The following is a 19,276-nucleotide window of genomic DNA, read 5'->3' as shown; positions in this document are numbered from 1 at the left end:
GGTGGGCCATAAACTCACGAACAATAAAAGCTTCACAGTCGGACTAGCTCGCTGTACCACTAGCATCATTCCACAGATTCTTTTTTTTTTGGGAGTTTTTTTGAGCCTTGTGAGCCTGACATAGGCCAATGCCTATTATCTTGGTGTGCCATTATCCAGTGTTGCCTGAGTTAACGCTCATTCTTACAAAGATGTTGGATACAGCTGTCCTTGCCAAAAGACATAATGACCAAAACAGCAGCGACTTCAAAAAAAGAATCTTGTTTGCATAAAATGTGTCAACAAGTTTCAACATGACTTGCATCTTTTAGCAAGTCATGTAACGTTATTGGTAGCCCTCCTGTGTTTACAGTTCACATGCTCTGCACTAACAGCTATCACATCTATGTCTGTAGGTAACATTATCTCTTTGCCAGCATCTACTGTACAAAAAGGAGTATTTCTCTAAAAAGTGCTGTGTTTTATGGAGCTTTGAGTAGTCCGAAGACTAGAAAAGCACTATATAAGAGAAGGACAGTGGGAATATTTCTTAAACCGACTTGAAGATTTAGAATTTGACTGGGATCAGGCTAGCTTCTTCCAGTATTTGTGCTAAGCTAAGACAGCAGTTCTAGCCTGTTGGTGTGGATTTATTGTTGAGACGTAAAAGACACCAACATTTATCTAACTCTGCAAACAGGCAAACAAAATGTCCTAAAATTCCCTCTGTCCTTTAAAAATATATTTTTTTTTAATTTCACAAAATCATTATCCTACAGCTAAAGATTAGACTAGTTATCTTTACTGAATATTGTCTTTGATAAATTACTGGATTTACAGAACATGCATTCTCTTAAAACCAGTTTGAAAAACAAGAGAGAAAAAGACTTCTTTGAAAGTAAATATAGCATCTGTGACTCTACTCCCCCACTTTATATGGGAGGCTCACAAAACCTGACTAAACGATACGTGTGTTCAAAAATCCTCAGGGAAGAGTGACAGTCGGGAAAGACGCTGTCTGTATTACTCTCCAGAATATATCACAAACCAATAACAGGGCTCATTTCCCTCCTTGTGTCCCAGAGGATTTGCCTCAGGGGTCACAGGGGCGAGTCACTGTGGTTAAGCCCCAGCAGGAGGGGCCGTGTTTGGGCTGCCTCTTGACGCAGCCGTCTGTTGCCAAAGCAACTTTCCCCTATCTCACAGAGGAACAGACATTTAGATGCAGGGTATAGTTACAATTCTAGATGTTCTGGAGTCGACACTTGAGCTCAGTGACCCTGTGGAAGTCACCGTTATGTCATCAAGTCTAAGCAGGTCATGTTTGCAGGTGGCCAGCTGACATGTTTGAGGTCTGTTTAAACCCTTTGGAAAATCACTGTCTCATGGGGTTAAAAAAAATACAGAGTTAAAAAGAAAATGACATTTATTATTCTGAGGAGAAACAAAAATGTTTTGGAAGAAAGAAAATAGAGTCAATGTCAATTTCCAGTCAATGCAGTTATTAGTGTTAAGGGATAGTTAATAAAGCAGGTTGTTGTTTATGTAAACAACAATTTCACAAATAATTTGTTGTAGTTATATGAAATGTGATAAATTATTTATCTGAATCACAAAATTCAAGGCCTTAAAAACTCCACAATTAATTATTCTAAGCTATTTTTTGCAGCTGTGGCTCTGTTGGTAGTCAGTTGCCCACCTACCTGAAGGTTGGGGTTCGATGCCCTGCTCCTGCAACCACATATCCAAAGTATCACTTCAGCCCAAGTTTGTATGAATGCGATTTGTTACTTATGATGGTCACTCTACATAGCAGCTGCTGCCATCAGTGTAAGAATGGGTAGATCTGACATGTGGTGTAAAAGCACTTAAGGCTTTAAAAGTGCTAGAAAAGTCCATTTACCATTACCAAAAACAGTCTTTTGATCACACCGGACAAATACACAAAGCACAACAATCGTCCAACATGGATAATTTAATACCAAAAATTATAATACAAACAAGTAACAAATAAAGAGTAGACTCAATTCTGACCGTGTCAAGTGATCAGGCACAAAATTACCATCAATAACATTTGCGTTCAAAAGTCATGGCCGTAAGAAACCTGAGATTGATACAAAATGTGTTGAACTACATGTGCAAATGAATGTTGCACAATGATTAGGAAGCATTACAAAAGTCGAGTGCTAGGGTTTATATATACTGTATGTACAACCGATAAAATGTAATTCCTCAATGCACAATCAGAGGCATGCCTAGCGTCAACATGTTCTGCTGTACTACTGTAAGAAATGCTCCGACTGCATACGATCAGCTGGTTCATTAAAACACCTCTTCATCTTACTTGCTGTTGATTTGTATTTCTTGAAATAAGGTTTAAACATGAAGAAATGGGAGGATTTGCAGAGCCGGGGTGTTGAGTAGAAACAAAAACCTTCTCCCACCGGGTTCTCTACAGCATCACAGGATTAAGAGAATAATAACAGGCTGTCATCATATTCTTACATAGTCATTCATACAATTACTCAAACTCCATTCAGGCTCTTATCTCAAGGCTCACAAGTTAGAGGGTCAGGAGTCATGGCCCAGCAGCTATTAGGAGGGGGCATCTTCACCATGTATAGCCTTATACCTGGACATTTCTTCTGGAAACACTTTGCCGAGCTCAGAGATAAGAAGACTCTTGAATTTCTGTAAAAGAAAGAAATGCAGTGGCGGTTAGTTTAACTGGGATTTCTACCTTTTTTCATGCATAAAAATCGAACAATTGTTATTTATGTTCATGTTTAACAACTTAAAGTATGTTAAGTGTAATCAACATTGGGGAAATTTGCATTACTGAAAAAGAAAAACTATCTTTAAAAAAAAGAAGAAGTTTCAATTGGTCTACAAGGATATTGAATCATTACAGCCAATAACAATTTATCGTCAATAACCAGGGCACTTAGACAAGAAAAGCTATCACAGGCTTTCACAAATATCCTGATTTTTTTTGTTGCTCCGACTTTAACCAGAGTTTCTCCTGTCAGACCACAGGGTGGGGCAAGGGGTCTCCTGAGATAAGACGTGACGTAAAAATACAATGAGGAAAAATCGGACGAAGCAACACAGTCCGCTACATGACGCTACGAGGAGTCCAACGGAATGACAACATTAACAAAAGCGCAGAGAACACGCTGACGAACAGAAAATGTAATGCAGCCGTTTAATTATGTGCACAGAGATCATAGTGGTCACAGTATATAAACATTACTTCCCCTCTTATTAGAATGAAAACGATGACAGACAAAGATGTTCCTATGGAATTCCTGGACATGATTGAAAGCACATATCAAGTTCTGTCAATTCTGACACAGTCAAGTTAGCTCAAAGTTTATTTATATAGCACATTTAAAACAACCTCGGTTTGCCCAAAGTGCTGTAAATGATTAAAACATAATAAGAGGGAGGATCTTCATATCCCTGGTTTTATTTCTTACCGTCATAGTGTCAATCTTCCCTTTGACCTGCTCATTCCGCGCCAACGCTCTTTCCAGGCATTCCTTGGTGTACAGTTGAGGGTTTCGACCTTGGTCAATGTACCTACAAACAAAAGACTAAATGTTAGTTAAGGGATTTTGGTAAAGTTCAAAATTCACCTATTCAATTATTCAGATCAGATTAATTTATCTTTTTTCTTATTCAAAGAGTCCACCAATGTTTTTTTATAACATTTTCATTTCATCATTTCAACTAAAGTTTGCTGAGCTTTTGTCCATTAAACAGCACAGCAATAAATGCAGTAGACAAAGTGGGGACATAAAGTGAACACGTTAAAAAGTGTTATTTTAGTCCTTGATGCTCTATCCACCTGACGGCTGTTCAAAACGAGTCATGTTCAGTTGAAGGTTCCTAAAAGTAGGTTTACTTCACCACTGTTAACGTTGCTTAATGTTGGATTAGTGTTGGGTGACGTCTTTATAAATACAATGACCATGAATAAGGTCTAGACCTGCTAATGGAGCTTATTGTTGAATTTATACAACACTTATTTCATTTTTTTGGATTGTGCCAAACTGATTGTGTTTTTCAACCATTTTTAAAATGGGATTCATTTTTTCAATTCCATGTCCGTACAGTTAAGGTAATATATGAATGTTTGTAGCAGATATTAAGGATATAATATGTAAAAGGTTAAAAAGCCTCGCAGACTTCACAGTAGACTTACTCAAAGACCTCCAGCGGGACGTTGATTTCATGAAGCTGCTGACGGCACTTCTCGATATCTTGCAGTCCAGAGATCATGAAATTTCTGAAATTAAAAATGAACAGCACAGTTAAAGATAATACTTAAAGCCAGGATGTTTCGGTGAACTGTTGAAAATAAGACTCACAGTTTTTGGTTTAGTCCTGCCTGACTGCTGGGCTGGAAGTCGCTAACTATGATCCCCAACTGCCGAATATTCTCGATAAATTTCTCCAAATGCTCCTCCAGATTGTCAAATTTTTCAGCCATTTCAAATGAATAACTTTGAATCAATTTGAATGTCTGGGTTTATAGATATCCTTTAGTAAAACGATCGCTGTTTACTGCTAGCCGTTAGCTACTGCTTTCACGACAGTCACTGAACCGATGTGCTTTACGGTAATATAAAAGCCAATCGCTGTAGCTACTCTTCTGCTACCTCGGCAACAACCAATGGCAGACTGTGGTTTAGTGCGGCTTAAAGCGTCACAGTGTCGTGCAGAATGAAACCTTCTTTGTTAGAAGCAGAGTGCAGAGTGAAAGTGAATCAACTTCATTAAACCAGCTGCGTTTGAGATGATCTTAAATCAGTTTGCATTATCAGCTTGGTATTTACTTTAAATGTATATTTAATATGTTAGGAATTCATCTTTTTTTTTTACAGCTATGTTGACAATAGCATAAATGAACATGTATAAGGCACTACAACTCACAATCTGAATAATAAACTTAGAAATGTCCACTTGTTACCATCTAACTGCAAACTACTGGCTGGATAAAGCTGTTTGACAATTGAGAGAGAAGACCCATAAGCAAGGTTCACATGGAAATGTAGTACTAGTATTTATACTTCAAGAATATAGATGTATTCAATGAAGTTTATTCTTAGCCTTATCCTTGTATATTAAAGATAATGGTTGCACATTATGCAGTCTGCTGTTTCAGTATTTTTAGATTTATTAGAGACAGGAAGTGTTTGTTACGTAATTCTGATGTCAGCCTTTCCTTTGCCCTATATGGCTAAAAGATTAAATAAGGCAATGAAGAATTTGATTACTTTATTCTAACATATTCACATTTTGCACCTTTGAAATGTACTGTGATTCAACATGAAATGAAAAAGGGACAACTTATCCTAATTAAATTGTGAAACGTAAACCTGCTGACATCACGTCAATAATTTGAAAGTTAAAGTGGAGGTAAATGTCGGTGGCACGAACATGACAGACTTCTGGCATTTTCTTCTTTGACTGTATGTTTCAGGTATTTGCAGCAGCACCACCAAGACACGCATTATTAGGCAAAGATATGGGGAAATGAAAACTAGCCTTCAAAATAAAGGTAGGTCCACCATTACTTACAGATTGTAAGTAATTGTAAATTAAAACGGATTTTTTTCCCCTGAATGTGTTATTGTGTTCTATCTAAACCTAAACTGAATGGTAGCCTACATGGTTGCTTTTTATACTGTACGCCTGTCTGATACTATATATATTTTTATTTGTGTGTATCTTCAGGCATTTGTTCTTTGAGCTTTGGGTCGTCTGAATGTGTGGAATGTATTTTATCAGTCCATAATCAAATTGTAGTGTTTTGGTATAGCGAATTAAAATGCATCATTTAGTTTGCAGCCTAGGGTATGGACTTATTGTTTGAATGTTGTGTTCTAATGTTACGCTTTTATATCAAATGGCTGTCAATATTAATATCGACGAGAATATTACAGTAGACTACTGTAACCTAATTTGTAGCATATTTCCCAATGTAGCTACCAGTGTTTGGTTTGAAGAGCCCATTACCTAACATTGATGCTTTTACTTTGAAATATCGAAGCCGTTGCAGCGCCTCACCGGTGAGAACTGGCTGAGGACGATAACCGGGGGCTGGTTTGTCCTCGGCTGCATTAAAGCTGGAGCTGCAGCAGCTGCACACACATCAAAGAAGCTCTCCTTCTTCTTCTCCACATTGCGGCTCCCACCGACGGCAGGTTCTTCTGGATGGTGAAGCCATTTTTTTGAATCTTTACACACAGCGGGGTCGGTCTCCGCTGGACATAACGGAACTTAAAACGGACATACCTCGAATTTCAGCCGTCCACGGTAAGGCACGGGCTGCTGTCGGACTGCTCGTGTATCAGCCTGCTGGATCTGTGTGGGCGGGATAGCACATAAAGGAAAATGTGTGTCTTGTATTCTTATAATAACGACTTACATTGTTGGTTGAGTGTGTTTTAAATCACTCATCTGATCGTGGCTTTATGACATTTCTATCCAATGCCATATATGCTACCCATATCATTTTCATATAGTGCCATTCATGGGCTATATAACTGGAGAAGGCAACATTTAATTCACCAAATTAATATTTAAGCTACATAAATGCAAGCGTACTTCAATTCATCATAGAAATGATTTGGTTATATCCACAAGGCCCGCAGCCTACTGTGTCTTGCTATCAATGTTTCGATAATTATATAAACATTTAATGCATCATGGTGATTTCCTCCCCCAACATGTCATCATTCTCTGGTCCATCTGCAGTATCCTGGCTTACATTGCTTTGATTTAATGGTGTGCATCTTTCCTTGAGAAATATTATAGGATCACCTCAGTGCTTCTCGTCCTGCCATAAAACAACTGCAGTCACAGTCATGATGTCGGTGCACTTGCAGGGCTATAATGATGAATTCAACTGATCAATTTTGACTCATCTAATTGAGGCTATCTGTACACAAATTGCCATTTAAAACGAGTGTGTTGCTTGTTTCTCTATCTTGTCTTTAGTGAATCCGTCTCGACATGATGCTCTGAGGAGAAATCAGCTCAGGATCCTTCTTGTGTTCATCCTGAGGCTGCAGTGAACGGAGCGGGGAGTGCGGCACAGCAAGGTTAATAATCAGCATCGATAAAGGTCTTCTCTGTTATCGGGAGTCGGCTTCAAAGGGTGAATCTTGCCCCTGTGTGGGGGGAATCGGCGGAGAAATTTAGATCTATACAAAATTATGGCCACCCTACTGCGGAAGATCGGTCTGATCCGCCTGCACGACCGAGACACCGAGGACCCAAAGCACCATCAGGGCTCGTTAAAAGGGACCAAAGGGAACCAGAAAAACAACGCCAACAAACACTGTCAGACTGCGAACGAAACCAACATCCTGAGCACCCCGGAGATCAAGGCGAGGAAGCTGGACCAGCAAGGCAAGGACAAGCCGTCCGGCAAGGATAAGCAGGGCAAGGATGCGAAGGAGAAACAGCAGACGGGAGGAGGTGGGAGTAAAGCGAACAGTGCCTCCTCGATACCACCGCTGGCGCCTCATCGGCAACACTGCACCCAAGTCAGGACGCGCAGGCTGATGAAGGAACTACAGGAGATTAGGAGGTTAGGGGACAACTTCATCACGGTGGAGCTGGTGGAGGACAACCTGTACGACTGGAACGTCAAACTGCACCAGGTGGACAAGGACTCGGCGCTGTGGCAGGACATGAAGGAGACCAGCACCGAGTTCATTCTGCTCAACGTCACCTTTCCCGACAATTTCCCCTTCTCGCCACCGTTCATGCGCGTCCTGACGCCACGTTTGGAGAATGGCTACGTGCTGGACGGTGGGGCAATATGCATGGAGCTATTGACCCCCCGCGGGTGGTCGAGCGCCTACACGGTGGAGGCAGTCATGAGGCAGTTTGCAGCAAGCCTTGTGAAAGGACAGGTGAGAGGAGGAAGGGCTGGTGGGTGAGGGTTCTTGCATGAAGTACCACAGACCATAAAGCATCCAGTGCAATTATTTCAGCCATGTCACTGGATTCAAGCAATTCCATTAGGCACTCGTGCATCCTGCTTAATTTAAGCATAAAACTGCTTTCACTCTAACACAACACATGTCCAACAAGTCAGGTTAAATCTTCCATGTTTTTTTTTTTTTTTGATAGTTCTTCCATTTATCAATTGGATAAATGCATTCATAGTGTCTTTTTCATTAGTGTCATTTTGGGCGCTGTATTGTTTTGTTCTCAAGAGCAACATTTGTAGAAAAAACAAATGAGTCGAATCCAAATTAAACCAAGTCTCTCTTTTAATGTGTTTTCTGAAGGCTAAATGATAAATTATTTATCAAAAGGGCGGTTTTGTTTAATAGGTATCCTATTTGGAGCACATGTTTTGCTCTGTGCGAGCAGTCAGTGAGGTTATATGTCAGGCCTTCAGTCTCCTCATTGCCCCTCAGTATTGTGATCAGTATTAATCTTTATGTGACTTTATGGCAGCCATTTCATGCGGTGCAGCTCTCAGTATCTCCTCGATGCTAAGCTTTCCTCTGCGGTGCTGGTTTGCTCTCCTTTTATCTTTATCAAAAAAAAATCAGCAGCCCTTTGACAACAAAGACCAGTTTCCATGTAAATGGAACATCGCTTACACAGGCTGGAGTCGAGTCTCACTTCACGTGTACCCCTATTCTAAAGGGGTAACACGACTTAGCCGGCGATGCATGAGGATGGAGAAGAGAGATGAATAAATAGAGACAGCAGGTTGCCTAACTGCAGTCCACAGTGACTTAGACTGACTAGGTTATGTAATCCTGTCAAATCCGTTTCGCACATCCTCAGTGCACTGCAGCAGCAGCTCTGCTATTCCGATGAAAATGGCTGCATCCCCCCAACGCACTCATGGCTATTTTTGTTCCAACCCAGACCTGATTTTTTTTTTTTGTAGTCCACCATCCAGTCCAGTCATATGAAAAACTCACTTTTTTTGGTCATATTCCTGTCATTTCATCTGTCGAGTCTGTTTCTCTCTCATTGACTCACACTTTTTGTGACGTCAGCAGTACGACACCACTGTGGCAGTAGACCTTATGTAAACTGTCACCGGGTTCTCCTGCCCAACCCTACAAACCCTGTGAGATTTGTTGTCTTTGATGATATAACTGAATGCTCTGACTGAGTCATCCTTAGTTATTAGGCGTCTGTTAGCGAGCGAGGTCGTTGCAATAAACGTAACCAGAAAAGCAGAGAAAGAGAGGGAGAACGTGTTCATCTTGATTTGCTGCTTGAGGAGATGGGTAAGCAGCGCTGCAGTGCTCCCTAATTATGGTGCAGTGTCTTCCCTCTCCAGCTGGCTAATGGAAACAATATTGATTAATTATTTCTCTGTGTGTGTGTGTGTGTGTGTGTGTGTGTGTGTGTGTGTGTGTGTGTGTGTGTGTGTGTGTGTGTGTGTGTGTGTGTGTGTGTGTGTGTGTGTGTGTGTGTGTGTGTGTGTGTGTGTGTGTGTGTGTGACGTTCTTATTTGATAGGAGATCGACTCATTTCTCAAATCTCATGGCCAACATAGCTTGCATGTCAATATCTAAACCTGAATACAGCTAATATATGTATTCATCCGTACGGTACTGGTTCACTTCGACAAGAGTGGCATGGCTTTTTTTTTAGAGGCGTCTTTCCAGTGTGTAGTGTGAGAGGCTACATGTAATGACAGAGCGCTGAGGCCAAAGCCAACAGAGACACGTTTAAACCTGTGGATGTGAAGAAACACACACACACACACACACACACACACACACACACACACACGCTGAGTCGAGTTATCATTTCAAGAGGTTTGACTGAACCAGAGGCAGTTCTTCAGTCTTGCCTTTAAATGTCTAACTTTTAAAACAAACATAGACTGAGTACATAGACGTGGCATTTAGTTCAATAAAGGCGTCTTTGTGGTGGGATTTGATCGTTTCTGTTTTTTGTTTTTTTTTACATCAGAGTTCAGAAAGAAAACACTAGAAACTGTCTTTCATACTTGTGCACAGGTCTTTTTCCTTCACTCGCGCTGTTTATAGCTCGAGCTCAAACAAACGTTTCGGTTTGTCAGCCTTCCTCGTGTTTATTTCAGTTGTTTCAGTTGTTTCAGTTGTTTCTGCGAACATTGGAGAGTTCATCCAGCAGGGGAAATGGAACTGTTGTAGTGTTTACGCAGGCTGATTAGAAGTCCTGAGGTAAACCTGTCTGTTTAGCCCGTTCCTGTTGCCTATCAAGGAGGTGGCTGTTGCTGTCCAAGTCAACGTTTTTTTGTTGACGAAGACTGGTCGAAGAAATTTGATGCTGAGTAGACTCGACCAATGATGCTAAGTATAAAAGAAACACACCATGGTGTTGCCCTTCAGTGACCCCGCCATCAGTCCCACGGGGCTCTCCTTAATGATCTAATGAGGATGACGATGACATTGATCTCTGTTTGTTTATCCTGTCCCTTTTAAGCACATGTCTGGGTTACGCAATCACCCTACCCCCAGAGCTGTCTTCCCATCATGCATCGGGGCTTTCCCCTTGCTCTGCCCATTGACTGATCTCCATTCACACGATTACCCAGCAGCCACTTTACACGAGTGTGTACCTCTCGACGAGCTGGCGCTTAGCTGAAATAGATAAACACTGACATGGCACTGTATAGGCCGGGGGCGCTCACTAAGCCGAGCCATAACACACACACACACACACACACTCACACACACACTCACACACTAAAACTTTAACTCACCCACTTTTGATTGCCTATTCTTTTTTTCAATATTTTCCTTTCTCTCTCCATCATCGGCTGCATCATGATCATCATCTTCTCATGATGACGACTACAATCACAATATATACTTCAATATAAATAAATAATAAATAAATTGAAATTAAATAATTGAATTGAATAAATACACTGTTGTAGGTTTTCTCTCCCTCTCTCTCTGCCACACGACAGTTTTTAGATATAAATTGTCCTCACACTCTTCATAGTTCTCAGAAGGAATAAGTCAATAAGAAATTAACAGCTATTATTTGTATATGGACTAAATATGCTCACAGGCATTGATTTAAAAAGATGTTAGCAAAGGGAATATTCCTGGTTTCCATTGATCGCCGTGGTAACAACACCTTCTTTAACAATGGTTAATTGCCATAAAAAACATCTATGACAGTTAGTGGTGTGAATATATGCTTGTTTCTTTTTTTTTGGAGTTGCTTGTTAAAAGAAAACATATCCCAGATTTTATTGATGCTTTCTGATTGGAGCAAACCAGCTCTGTTTGTTGTTAGCTGCAGTAATCTGTATCACAGACCTCGGGCTGTGTCACCCAGCTGGTTTGTTTTCCATTTTTTAAGGCCGTGTGGATCAGTTGTCTAAAATAAGAGAAGGTTGTCCTAAAATGTGCTTTGGTAGAGGAAAGGAACAGAAACGAATCCCTAAGCATTTTGTATCCATCCAAATGAGTCACTCGTTGAATCGTGTATTGAGTTTCTCAAAACATGCAAAAACAAACCTTCCAGGATTATCTATATTCTTCCTATAGCCGTGAGATCAGCGTATTCTGCCTTGTTTTAATTTGCTGAGCTCATTTGAGGAGTCAGACTAGAGACTAAGATTACCATAAAAGACTCGTCATGTTGGACATTTCCATACGGATTGGTTTCAGTATTGATTGAAATACACGTGTCACAAACACTTTAGACTGTACACTTGTGACAGACACATTTAGAGAGAGTACAGTGTCTCTAAGCCCCGCAGTGAAATGAGGCCAACATTGCTACAGGAATGGAAACTGTAACCCTAATCTCCAGATCATTCAATGTTACATCCTCATCTCCCTTTATCCTCCTGCATCACTTTGTCCCAAAATAGCTGAGCGAGTACACACTGGGACAAACCGATCATCCATCAGATGACCTGGAGGCAGAGAGTGGACAAACAATGGCCCCCCTCTTTTTTATTGCGCTTTTATATTCACTAAAGCAAACCATTGCTGAAAGTGTACAAAGTATGATATCTATAGATGATCTTCTATGGTGCTATATAATTACCACTACATGTAGTTGTGATAGGTCCAAATCCCAAGAGATTGCAGGGAGTGGATGATTTCATTTGGTTAATATCTCCATTGTGCATACATCCAGGACTAGAGTAGAAACGTGTCTTTCCAGAACTGATCTTGGTGTGGACTTTTATGTTGGACAGAATTAGAATGATTTCTACAAAGCTGCAGGCAGTGCTGGTCACTACATTGTACTGCATTGTTTGTGGTTCAGGACCATTAATTCATCTGGTAAAACTGAATATCAAACAAACGTTTTAAGATGGGCTTTTGGGCTGTTTGTACCTTTTTATAGCAGAGATAGGACAGTGGATAGAGTCTGAGGTCAGGGACAGAGAGAGAGAAGAGAGTGAAAGGAGCCACAGGTCGGATGTACGTGGAGGACGACAGCCTCTGTGCATGAGGTGTGCGCTCTAACCATGATGCTACTCTTCTCTTTTTAAAAAAAATCCAAATCAAACAGGATGATTAAAACAGCTAAATATGTATGAACTTTATTTTTTTTTTTAAATTTAATTAGGACAGTGTACATTAATTAACACGTCAACAAATAGTATCCATGTATATATGCAGGAAGTAGTCAGTGGTCCTAAAACAGACACTGCAATGTGTTTGAGGTCAGAGTTTGAGTTCCGAGCCAAACAGTTGTTGGCTTTAGGCTTATTTTATCACAGATGATGTGACAGTGTTATTCATTTTCATACGTCTCAATCAAAAATGCAAAATAAAACTGATGGAAAACGTTGACGCCTTGTATGAGCTGTTGGCAAACCAAAGTGTGTTCCTCTTTAAAAGCTGAAGATCTTCAGTGTGAAACAATAGGAGATGGTTTATATGTGCTGCACTGCAGCAATGCACCACGGCGTTTCCATTTCGTTGGCATCGGGTTCACTAAAGTGGGGTTCGCCACATCTTCATTGCACCTTCAGTGTTAGTCAATTACCTCACATGCATCAAGCTAAACAATACGAGTTACACGAAGCAGAAACACCAAGGTGTACTGTGCAGGCTGACCTGTTTTCCCCGACTTTCAATGTGTGGTGTTATTATCTCTCTGGGATGATTTGATGATTCACTCATAATAGCCATGATATTTGCCCGAATCACAAAAATGTCACGTCTGTGTTGTTGTGGCTGTGTATCTTCCTCAGCGTTGTTATTCAATGTGAGGACCATTGTTTCTTTTCCCAATTCATGATCCCACCTACTCCTCTTTAGAGTAGACAGCACGGCTGCAAAAAAAAACACACACAACACAAAAACACAAACAGAAAAAAAGAAAAACAGCTGTTGCATCACAGGCAACACAAACACATCTGTTCTGCTTCTTTTTTTTTTTTTTCTTCTTTTTTTTTTGATGCCTGATAACATCCCACGCTTATTATTAGCCCCAGTGTGTGAGGGAAGGAGGCGTCAGCAAGGTGGTGCCCATGAGAAAATGTCTCTGTGCTCTGCTTGAGAAGCTTTTCACACTGAGCATTTGAGACTGAGCTCGCCTGTATATTTATCTCCCGTCATATATACAACCTTTTCATGATTCAGTGCCGTGGGCGGTCAGCTCCCCGCGGCCTAATGGAGAGTATATTTTCACGTCTGATCGAATTTGACATCTTAAAAGCCTCTCCTTGTGCTTAAACATTGATCTAATGTTGTTCCACCAGCATTCAGGCTTCTTGTCGCGTCAACATCTCCCATGTGGCATTGCATTCACCGTCTACTTTACCCATTCGCACATTGTGACTGTCTTTCGAATATTTTGCCTGGAAAAAACTTTGTTCAAAAGAGGATTTGAAAAACAGCAGGAGCCCTAGAAGACCGCTGACATTCCTGATCAAGAGAACCCTCTTTCCTTTGATCTGACACGGCTCATCCAGATCAGATGAATAATGTTTTGACATATGCCGGCTTTTTGAAAAAAAAAATTTCCCCAAGTGATATTGTTTTTCAAGCGCAACAAACGAAGCCAGATCAACGTCAACAAGCCTCCAAAATTCTGTTCACAGCTTTTAGACTTTGTAGGCGTCACAGAACGCTTGGGTTTAGCGTTTTCTTTACTCGGTCTCGACTTTCGAACTGCCGCGGTTTCAGCTTGAAAATGTCACTAAGGTGACGTGAGCTCACCTACATGTCCCAGATTGATATTGTGATTGAATTCAGTAAGCATGGACACAAACAAAATGGAGACCTAAAGGGGGGTACGTTTGAAGCTGTGATTGCACAATACATTTCCAAGTTTTGAATCATCCTTAAAAAAAAGAAGAAGAATCTCGATTTTTAATTTGGTACCTATTTGTTTCCCCAGTCTGGTATGAATTCATAATTTGGTTGTTTCCTTCTGACAGACAGAGAAACAAAAGGAACGTTTAATAACTGCTTAGTTTTCCAGCGAGTCATTAGCCAGTCATTAAAAACATCGAGGCCTTCAATTCATCTTAGTTTAGAACTTAATATTTTAAACAACTTGTTTGACTGCTAATACACAAACAGTCAAATTGTTTAACATTGATCCCATTAATGTGTCGGTTATTATTAATATAATGTAGTGTAAGTATTTTATATTCACAGAACTAAATCAAAAAAATAATCATAACCCTGAATAATCTCATAATGAAACCTTTGAATAAACACTTAGACATGATCTGGCAGAGAAGATTTATTCAACTCAGATCTCTCTGTTGCAGATCCGGCTAATAAAGGTAACATGCACGTGTGCTAGCGTGAAGATTTAAAAGTGGGGGGGGGGGGGGGGGCCAAGCTTAGCTTTGCTTGAAGGCACTACGTTTGCTTACAAACGCTCTAAAAGCTGTCCTTTACGGATACTTCCGATCAAGTCACTTTTTTTGTCTTTAACCTCCATGTGCGGTATATTTGGAATTGTATAGCAAACTTATCCTCAGGTGTGTAATATCCTGGGACATTTAGTGCTGGTAATGTCCCTGTTTCAGTGAGATAAGAGTGTATTGTTATTCCTCATTGTCCCTCTCACCCTCGTCCTTTGTCTCTGTCTTCTCTCACAGGGGCGTATATGTAGAAAATCAGGGAAGTCCAAGAAAGCTTTCAGCCGCAAAGAAGCCGAGGCAACCTTCAAGTCCCTGGTGAAGACCCACGAGAAGTACGGCTGGGTGTCCCCTCCTGTGTCTGACGGCTGAGCACTTAGCCGACAACCCCTTCATCCCCCCCTGTGCTAGCTGGACGAAAACCCAACTAGCCCTGACACGCAAAACAACACACCACGCTAACTCAACAATCTCTCATCCATCACCGTTTGCTGATTCAATTCCTTTCCGGTTTTTGTGTGTCTGTGAATTTCTCTGTTCTGCCCTTTTCTCCACCAAAAATGCTCTGAGAGAAGATCCCCTCGTCATCACCATGACTCCTCAACCGAGAAGCAAACACCCCCCCCCCCCCCCCCCCCCCCCCCCCCACACACACACACACACACACACACACACACACAAACTCCCTCTTTTCCAGCAAAGTTCTTTTCTCCCATTTCAGAGCAGACCAGAGAGGGAAGTGTGTGTGTCCGAGTATGTGCGTGTGCGTGTGTGTGTGCCGTGTGTTTATAACTCCATCGGACATCAGCTGGGAGTGTGTGCAAGTGCATTGGGTGTCCGTTACTGTCAGTGGATTTATTTGTGTTTTTGACTCATGCACACACACGTGCAGTGGGATAAGTTGGACAATGTGCACCTTTCCACCCATGTGAAAGACTACTGAATGAAGAAGACTCATCACCCCCCCCCCCCCCCCCCCCCCCCCCCCCCCCCCTTCATCCTGCCCTCCCCTCTTTTTACATCCTTTGCACTGAAGTGGCGTCACTTCCCACCGCCTCTCTCTGTAGCTGTCGGTTCATTTGCATATAAATGAAGCTGTTAATGTTTAATAGACGGGCAGCACATTCATTCACTCCTTCATTTCCCCTCCTTTTTTTTTTTTTTTTTTTTTTTTAGCCGTGCTGTTGCTCACTATTCAATGCAACATGAAGATTGTAATTTACATGGAGCTGTGCTCGCTCTATTTCTCTCTCTCTATCACTTCCTTTTAGCTTGCTCGTTCACTTTGTTTCTCTTTCTCTCCGTCTCTTGTGGCTAAATTTAGAGCTCACTGTCGTGTAGATGGATATTGATTTCTAATGGAGAAATAAGACGTCACATGTTGCTTTATGCAGAGACTATGTATGATAAATAGAATGACAGTCAGTCACCTCTCTTTCTTTCTGTGTGTGTGTGTGTGTTTGTGTGTGTGTGTGTGTGATTGTAGAGGGGAAGAAGACTGTAATTCCCATGATTTAGATACCAGATGGTACAGCTGAAGGCCATGCCTCAGAATGTGTGTGTGTGTGTGTGTGTGTGTGTGTGTGAGTGAGAGAGAGAGAGAGCGAGGGGGACAACCCTTTAAACAAAAAAAACAAAAAAAAGATGATTTACTGTGAATGACACTAGGGCCCAAAGGGAGTGCTGTTTTTTGTTAAAGTACTGTCACTGTCTTGTCATACTTCCTATGTCAACCCCTTATTACTACTACTGTAAACACGTGCGTGGTTGTAACTGAGTATCTACATGCACTTAGCCTCGTCTGTCTCTCTGGTCCAAGTGAAGAACCAAAGGTCAGTAGTAGTACACTTCAGATGTTTAGCTATGCTACAGACCCGTTCACACATATACACACACGCGCGCTCATTGACACCTGCAGCAGCAACACTCTGGAATGAAGACAGACAGGGGATCGAGTGCCGCCATAGATGGAGTGGTGCTTTAAATGAGCCAACGCTTTAGAGCCCACCTGATTGATGTGTGCTAGACGCGGGGGGGGGGGGGGGGGGTAGAAGAAGAACAGAGCGAGAGGTGAGAACTGTGGGAGCTTTGATCACTGAGCTTGCATCTCTGAAATGTCGGGTGGCTCGCAAAAATGGCCAAAGACAGATATTACTTATCCAACGTGCTGTGACTACTTAAAAGACACATCGTTCCTGAGTCCCAACCTTGGAAATGACTTATAAATATCTACTAATAACTCTGCAGACGTCTCAATCGATCAAGCCCACACTAAGCCCAGACTGTCTGTCAGTCCAGTCCAGTGAGCTCCATGTGTGTTTGTTTTGCTATCTGCCAGTTAAATGTCAGAGGGAAAGCTGCTAATTGGTCTGACATTTCAGCAGAGCGTCATTAGAGAAGAGCAACCAAGAGCAGAAGGATGGAGGATGTCTACCTCCTGCTCTGCACTGACATTTCGTCACTTTTTCTCTCCTACCCTACGTTATGAGGGAGGCTCGTGTGCAGGGACGTTAGATAAGTTGGTTCCGTACGGTGAGGTGAGGTGAGGCTGAGATAGGAGCTCCATGCCAGTCACTTCTTAGGGGATGAAAAGGTGCTGCGGTGCTGGATGTATAGATCTCTGAGCTGAGGCTGAGCCTCAAAGCCAGCATGCCATTATCTCCCCTTGTGTTGTGTTTTTTCGTCAATAACAACTGTCTGTCTGTCTGTCTGTGTGCGAGTGCATGTGTGAGCAAATATGTGTTACACTCCCATTATGGAAAAAAAGGCAAAAGAAAAACTACAAAACACCATCTGGTATGTGATCATGTTCGAAAAGCGTGTTAGTTCTCTAAATTTGGCTAGATATTTCAGGGTGGATCGTATAGTGATCTCTTGGCTTTCAGCACAGAAAACTGAATTGCTATTAAGAAAATATCTCAAACGCTGAGTGTTTGCTGGTTTCAAGAGAATAATTTTGTGATATAGTTTAGATTGGTAGTTTACAGACACTAACTGGGTGAACTGATTATGTTGTAATATATCTGCATGTGATATGTGATTGGTAGCTAGCTACTGTATATCTTTTTTCAAGAAAAACAAGAAAACAAATGGGGAAGAACAAAAATGCAAATGCTTCTCTTTTCTTGGTCTTTTTCTTTCTTTCTTTTTTTTTTTAAAAATATGTATTGTATGTATCTTTTTTTTTTCTTTCAAAGCGTCCTAAAAAAAAATGTCACATTGTATTTTATGAATGTTTGTGTTTTAATTTATTTGTGGTTTGCCAAAATGAAGATTTGAAGCATGTTGCAGAAATTGTCACAAGAAAATGAGAAGGGGAAAAAAAAAAAAAAAAAAAAAGAATTTCAGAGTATGTGTTTAAGGTGACATCACATGCTAATTTGGGGGGGAATTCAGGGAGTAAAAATGGACAGAAGGTACAAAGGGAGTATTTCTTTTGTTGGGAGGTCATCAAAATGGATCAAATTAACGTTTGCTCCTTAGAGTACTTTGTAGTCCACTCAATGATGTCACTACTGTCCCTTACCTATTGTTCCTGCTCTAGATGGTAAATTGGCTTTTAGGTAATGCTGTCAACATGAAGATCTGGACTGAAAGTTCCCCCAGTCACAGCTCTAGGATCAGTATGACGTCCCTATGCTTCAAATCTCACTCCTAAAGGGAATGTGCACATCTGACCTGTGATCAGTTACTCTGGGCAACTTCATACCACTCTTGACTTGAGTGTTTGGTCAAGACCGAGGTCTTAAAAGTTTTAAAGGTAAAAGGTCGTCGCAAGACCAAACAGGAATGTGCAATAAAAGTTTCAGCTTATTCAAACTGCTGGTTTGATTGTTTTGTTTCATATCTGCATTGTGAGCTTGTTTCGTCATCTGCCAGCTTTGTTTACTGCTACAATTGGAGCTACTTCAGGCGGCAGTGTCCTCTGCATGGCCACAGCAATTTCCTTTGACTCGCATTAGCTACAGCGAATGAGACGTTCGATATATTCCGGACCACATACTTTTCTTTGTAAAACAGTACAAACAGCAACTTCCTTTACAAAGTATTTATTTTGCATGCAGTGGAGTTGAGCTGATTCTTTTTTTTGTTTGTTTTTTTATCCAACCGCAGCTCGGTCAAATATGTTTAACATAAGAGGAATGTTGGTCTGATTAGCAAAAAAGGAGCCCCATGGCTTACATACTGCAGCATATAATCAGATGTAAGATGTTGTTGTATTTTTGCCATATTAAAGGGATACTGCATCATTAGAAACATGGTAGCAGTGTTGAATGGTCGTGAATCCAGCCCTCATTTTGCCCTGAGACGAGAAAAATATGTTTTTCTTTGCTTGAAAGTTTTCTTCATGTGATGCAAAAAGCGTCATATTGCATCACATGAAGAAAACTTCGAGGCAAAGAAAAACATATTTTTCTCATCTCAGGGCAAAATGAGGGCTGGACTCACGACCAT

The 19,276-nt window shown here is 41.1% G+C and overlaps 3 protein-coding genes across 4 annotated transcripts in view; 2 read left to right on the top strand and 1 right to left on the bottom strand.

Moving 5' to 3' along the window:
* srd5a1 (steroid-5-alpha-reductase, alpha polypeptide 1 (3-oxo-5 alpha-steroid delta 4-dehydrogenase alpha 1)) overlaps positions 1-19,276 on the top strand; it is a 387,143-nt gene that overhangs the window by 334,477 nt on the left and 33,390 nt on the right. The gene's annotated exons all lie outside the window — the stretch shown is intronic.
* med10 (mediator complex subunit 10) lies at positions 1,940-4,663 on the bottom strand. The gene is made up of 4 exons (XM_079367809.1): positions 4,353-4,663; positions 4,187-4,270; positions 3,459-3,561; positions 1,940-2,670 (listed from the first exon to the last, which is right to left on the bottom strand). The coding sequence occupies exons 1-4, from the start codon at positions 4,472-4,474 to the stop codon at positions 2,575-2,577; spliced, it is 405 nt and encodes a 134-aa protein (XP_079223935.1). The 5' UTR covers positions 4,475-4,663; the 3' UTR covers positions 1,940-2,574.
* Positions 6,040-18,640, top strand: ube2ql1 (ubiquitin conjugating enzyme E2 QL1). 2 transcript variants are annotated; one of them, XM_079367807.1, is made up of 3 exons: positions 6,040-6,303; positions 6,988-7,910; positions 15,062-18,640. In XM_079367807.1, the coding sequence occupies exons 2-3, from the start codon at positions 7,206-7,208 to the stop codon at positions 15,191-15,193; spliced, it is 837 nt and encodes a 278-aa protein (XP_079223933.1). In that variant the 5' UTR covers positions 6,040-6,303; positions 6,988-7,205; the 3' UTR covers positions 15,194-18,640. The 2 variants fall into 2 exon arrangements, with proteins under 2 accessions (XP_079223933.1, XP_079223934.1); XM_079367808.1 differs by lacking the exon at positions 6,040-6,303 and adding an exon at positions 6,313-6,383.

Source organism: Symphodus melops, assembly GCF_947650265.1.
Source record: "Symphodus melops genome assembly, chromosome: 18".
Classification (NCBI taxonomy): domain Eukaryota; kingdom Metazoa; phylum Chordata; class Actinopteri; order Labriformes; family Labridae; genus Symphodus; species Symphodus melops.
The sequence above is the reverse complement of the archived record's forward strand: the minus strand, read 5'-3'. Positions and strand labels throughout refer to the sequence as shown.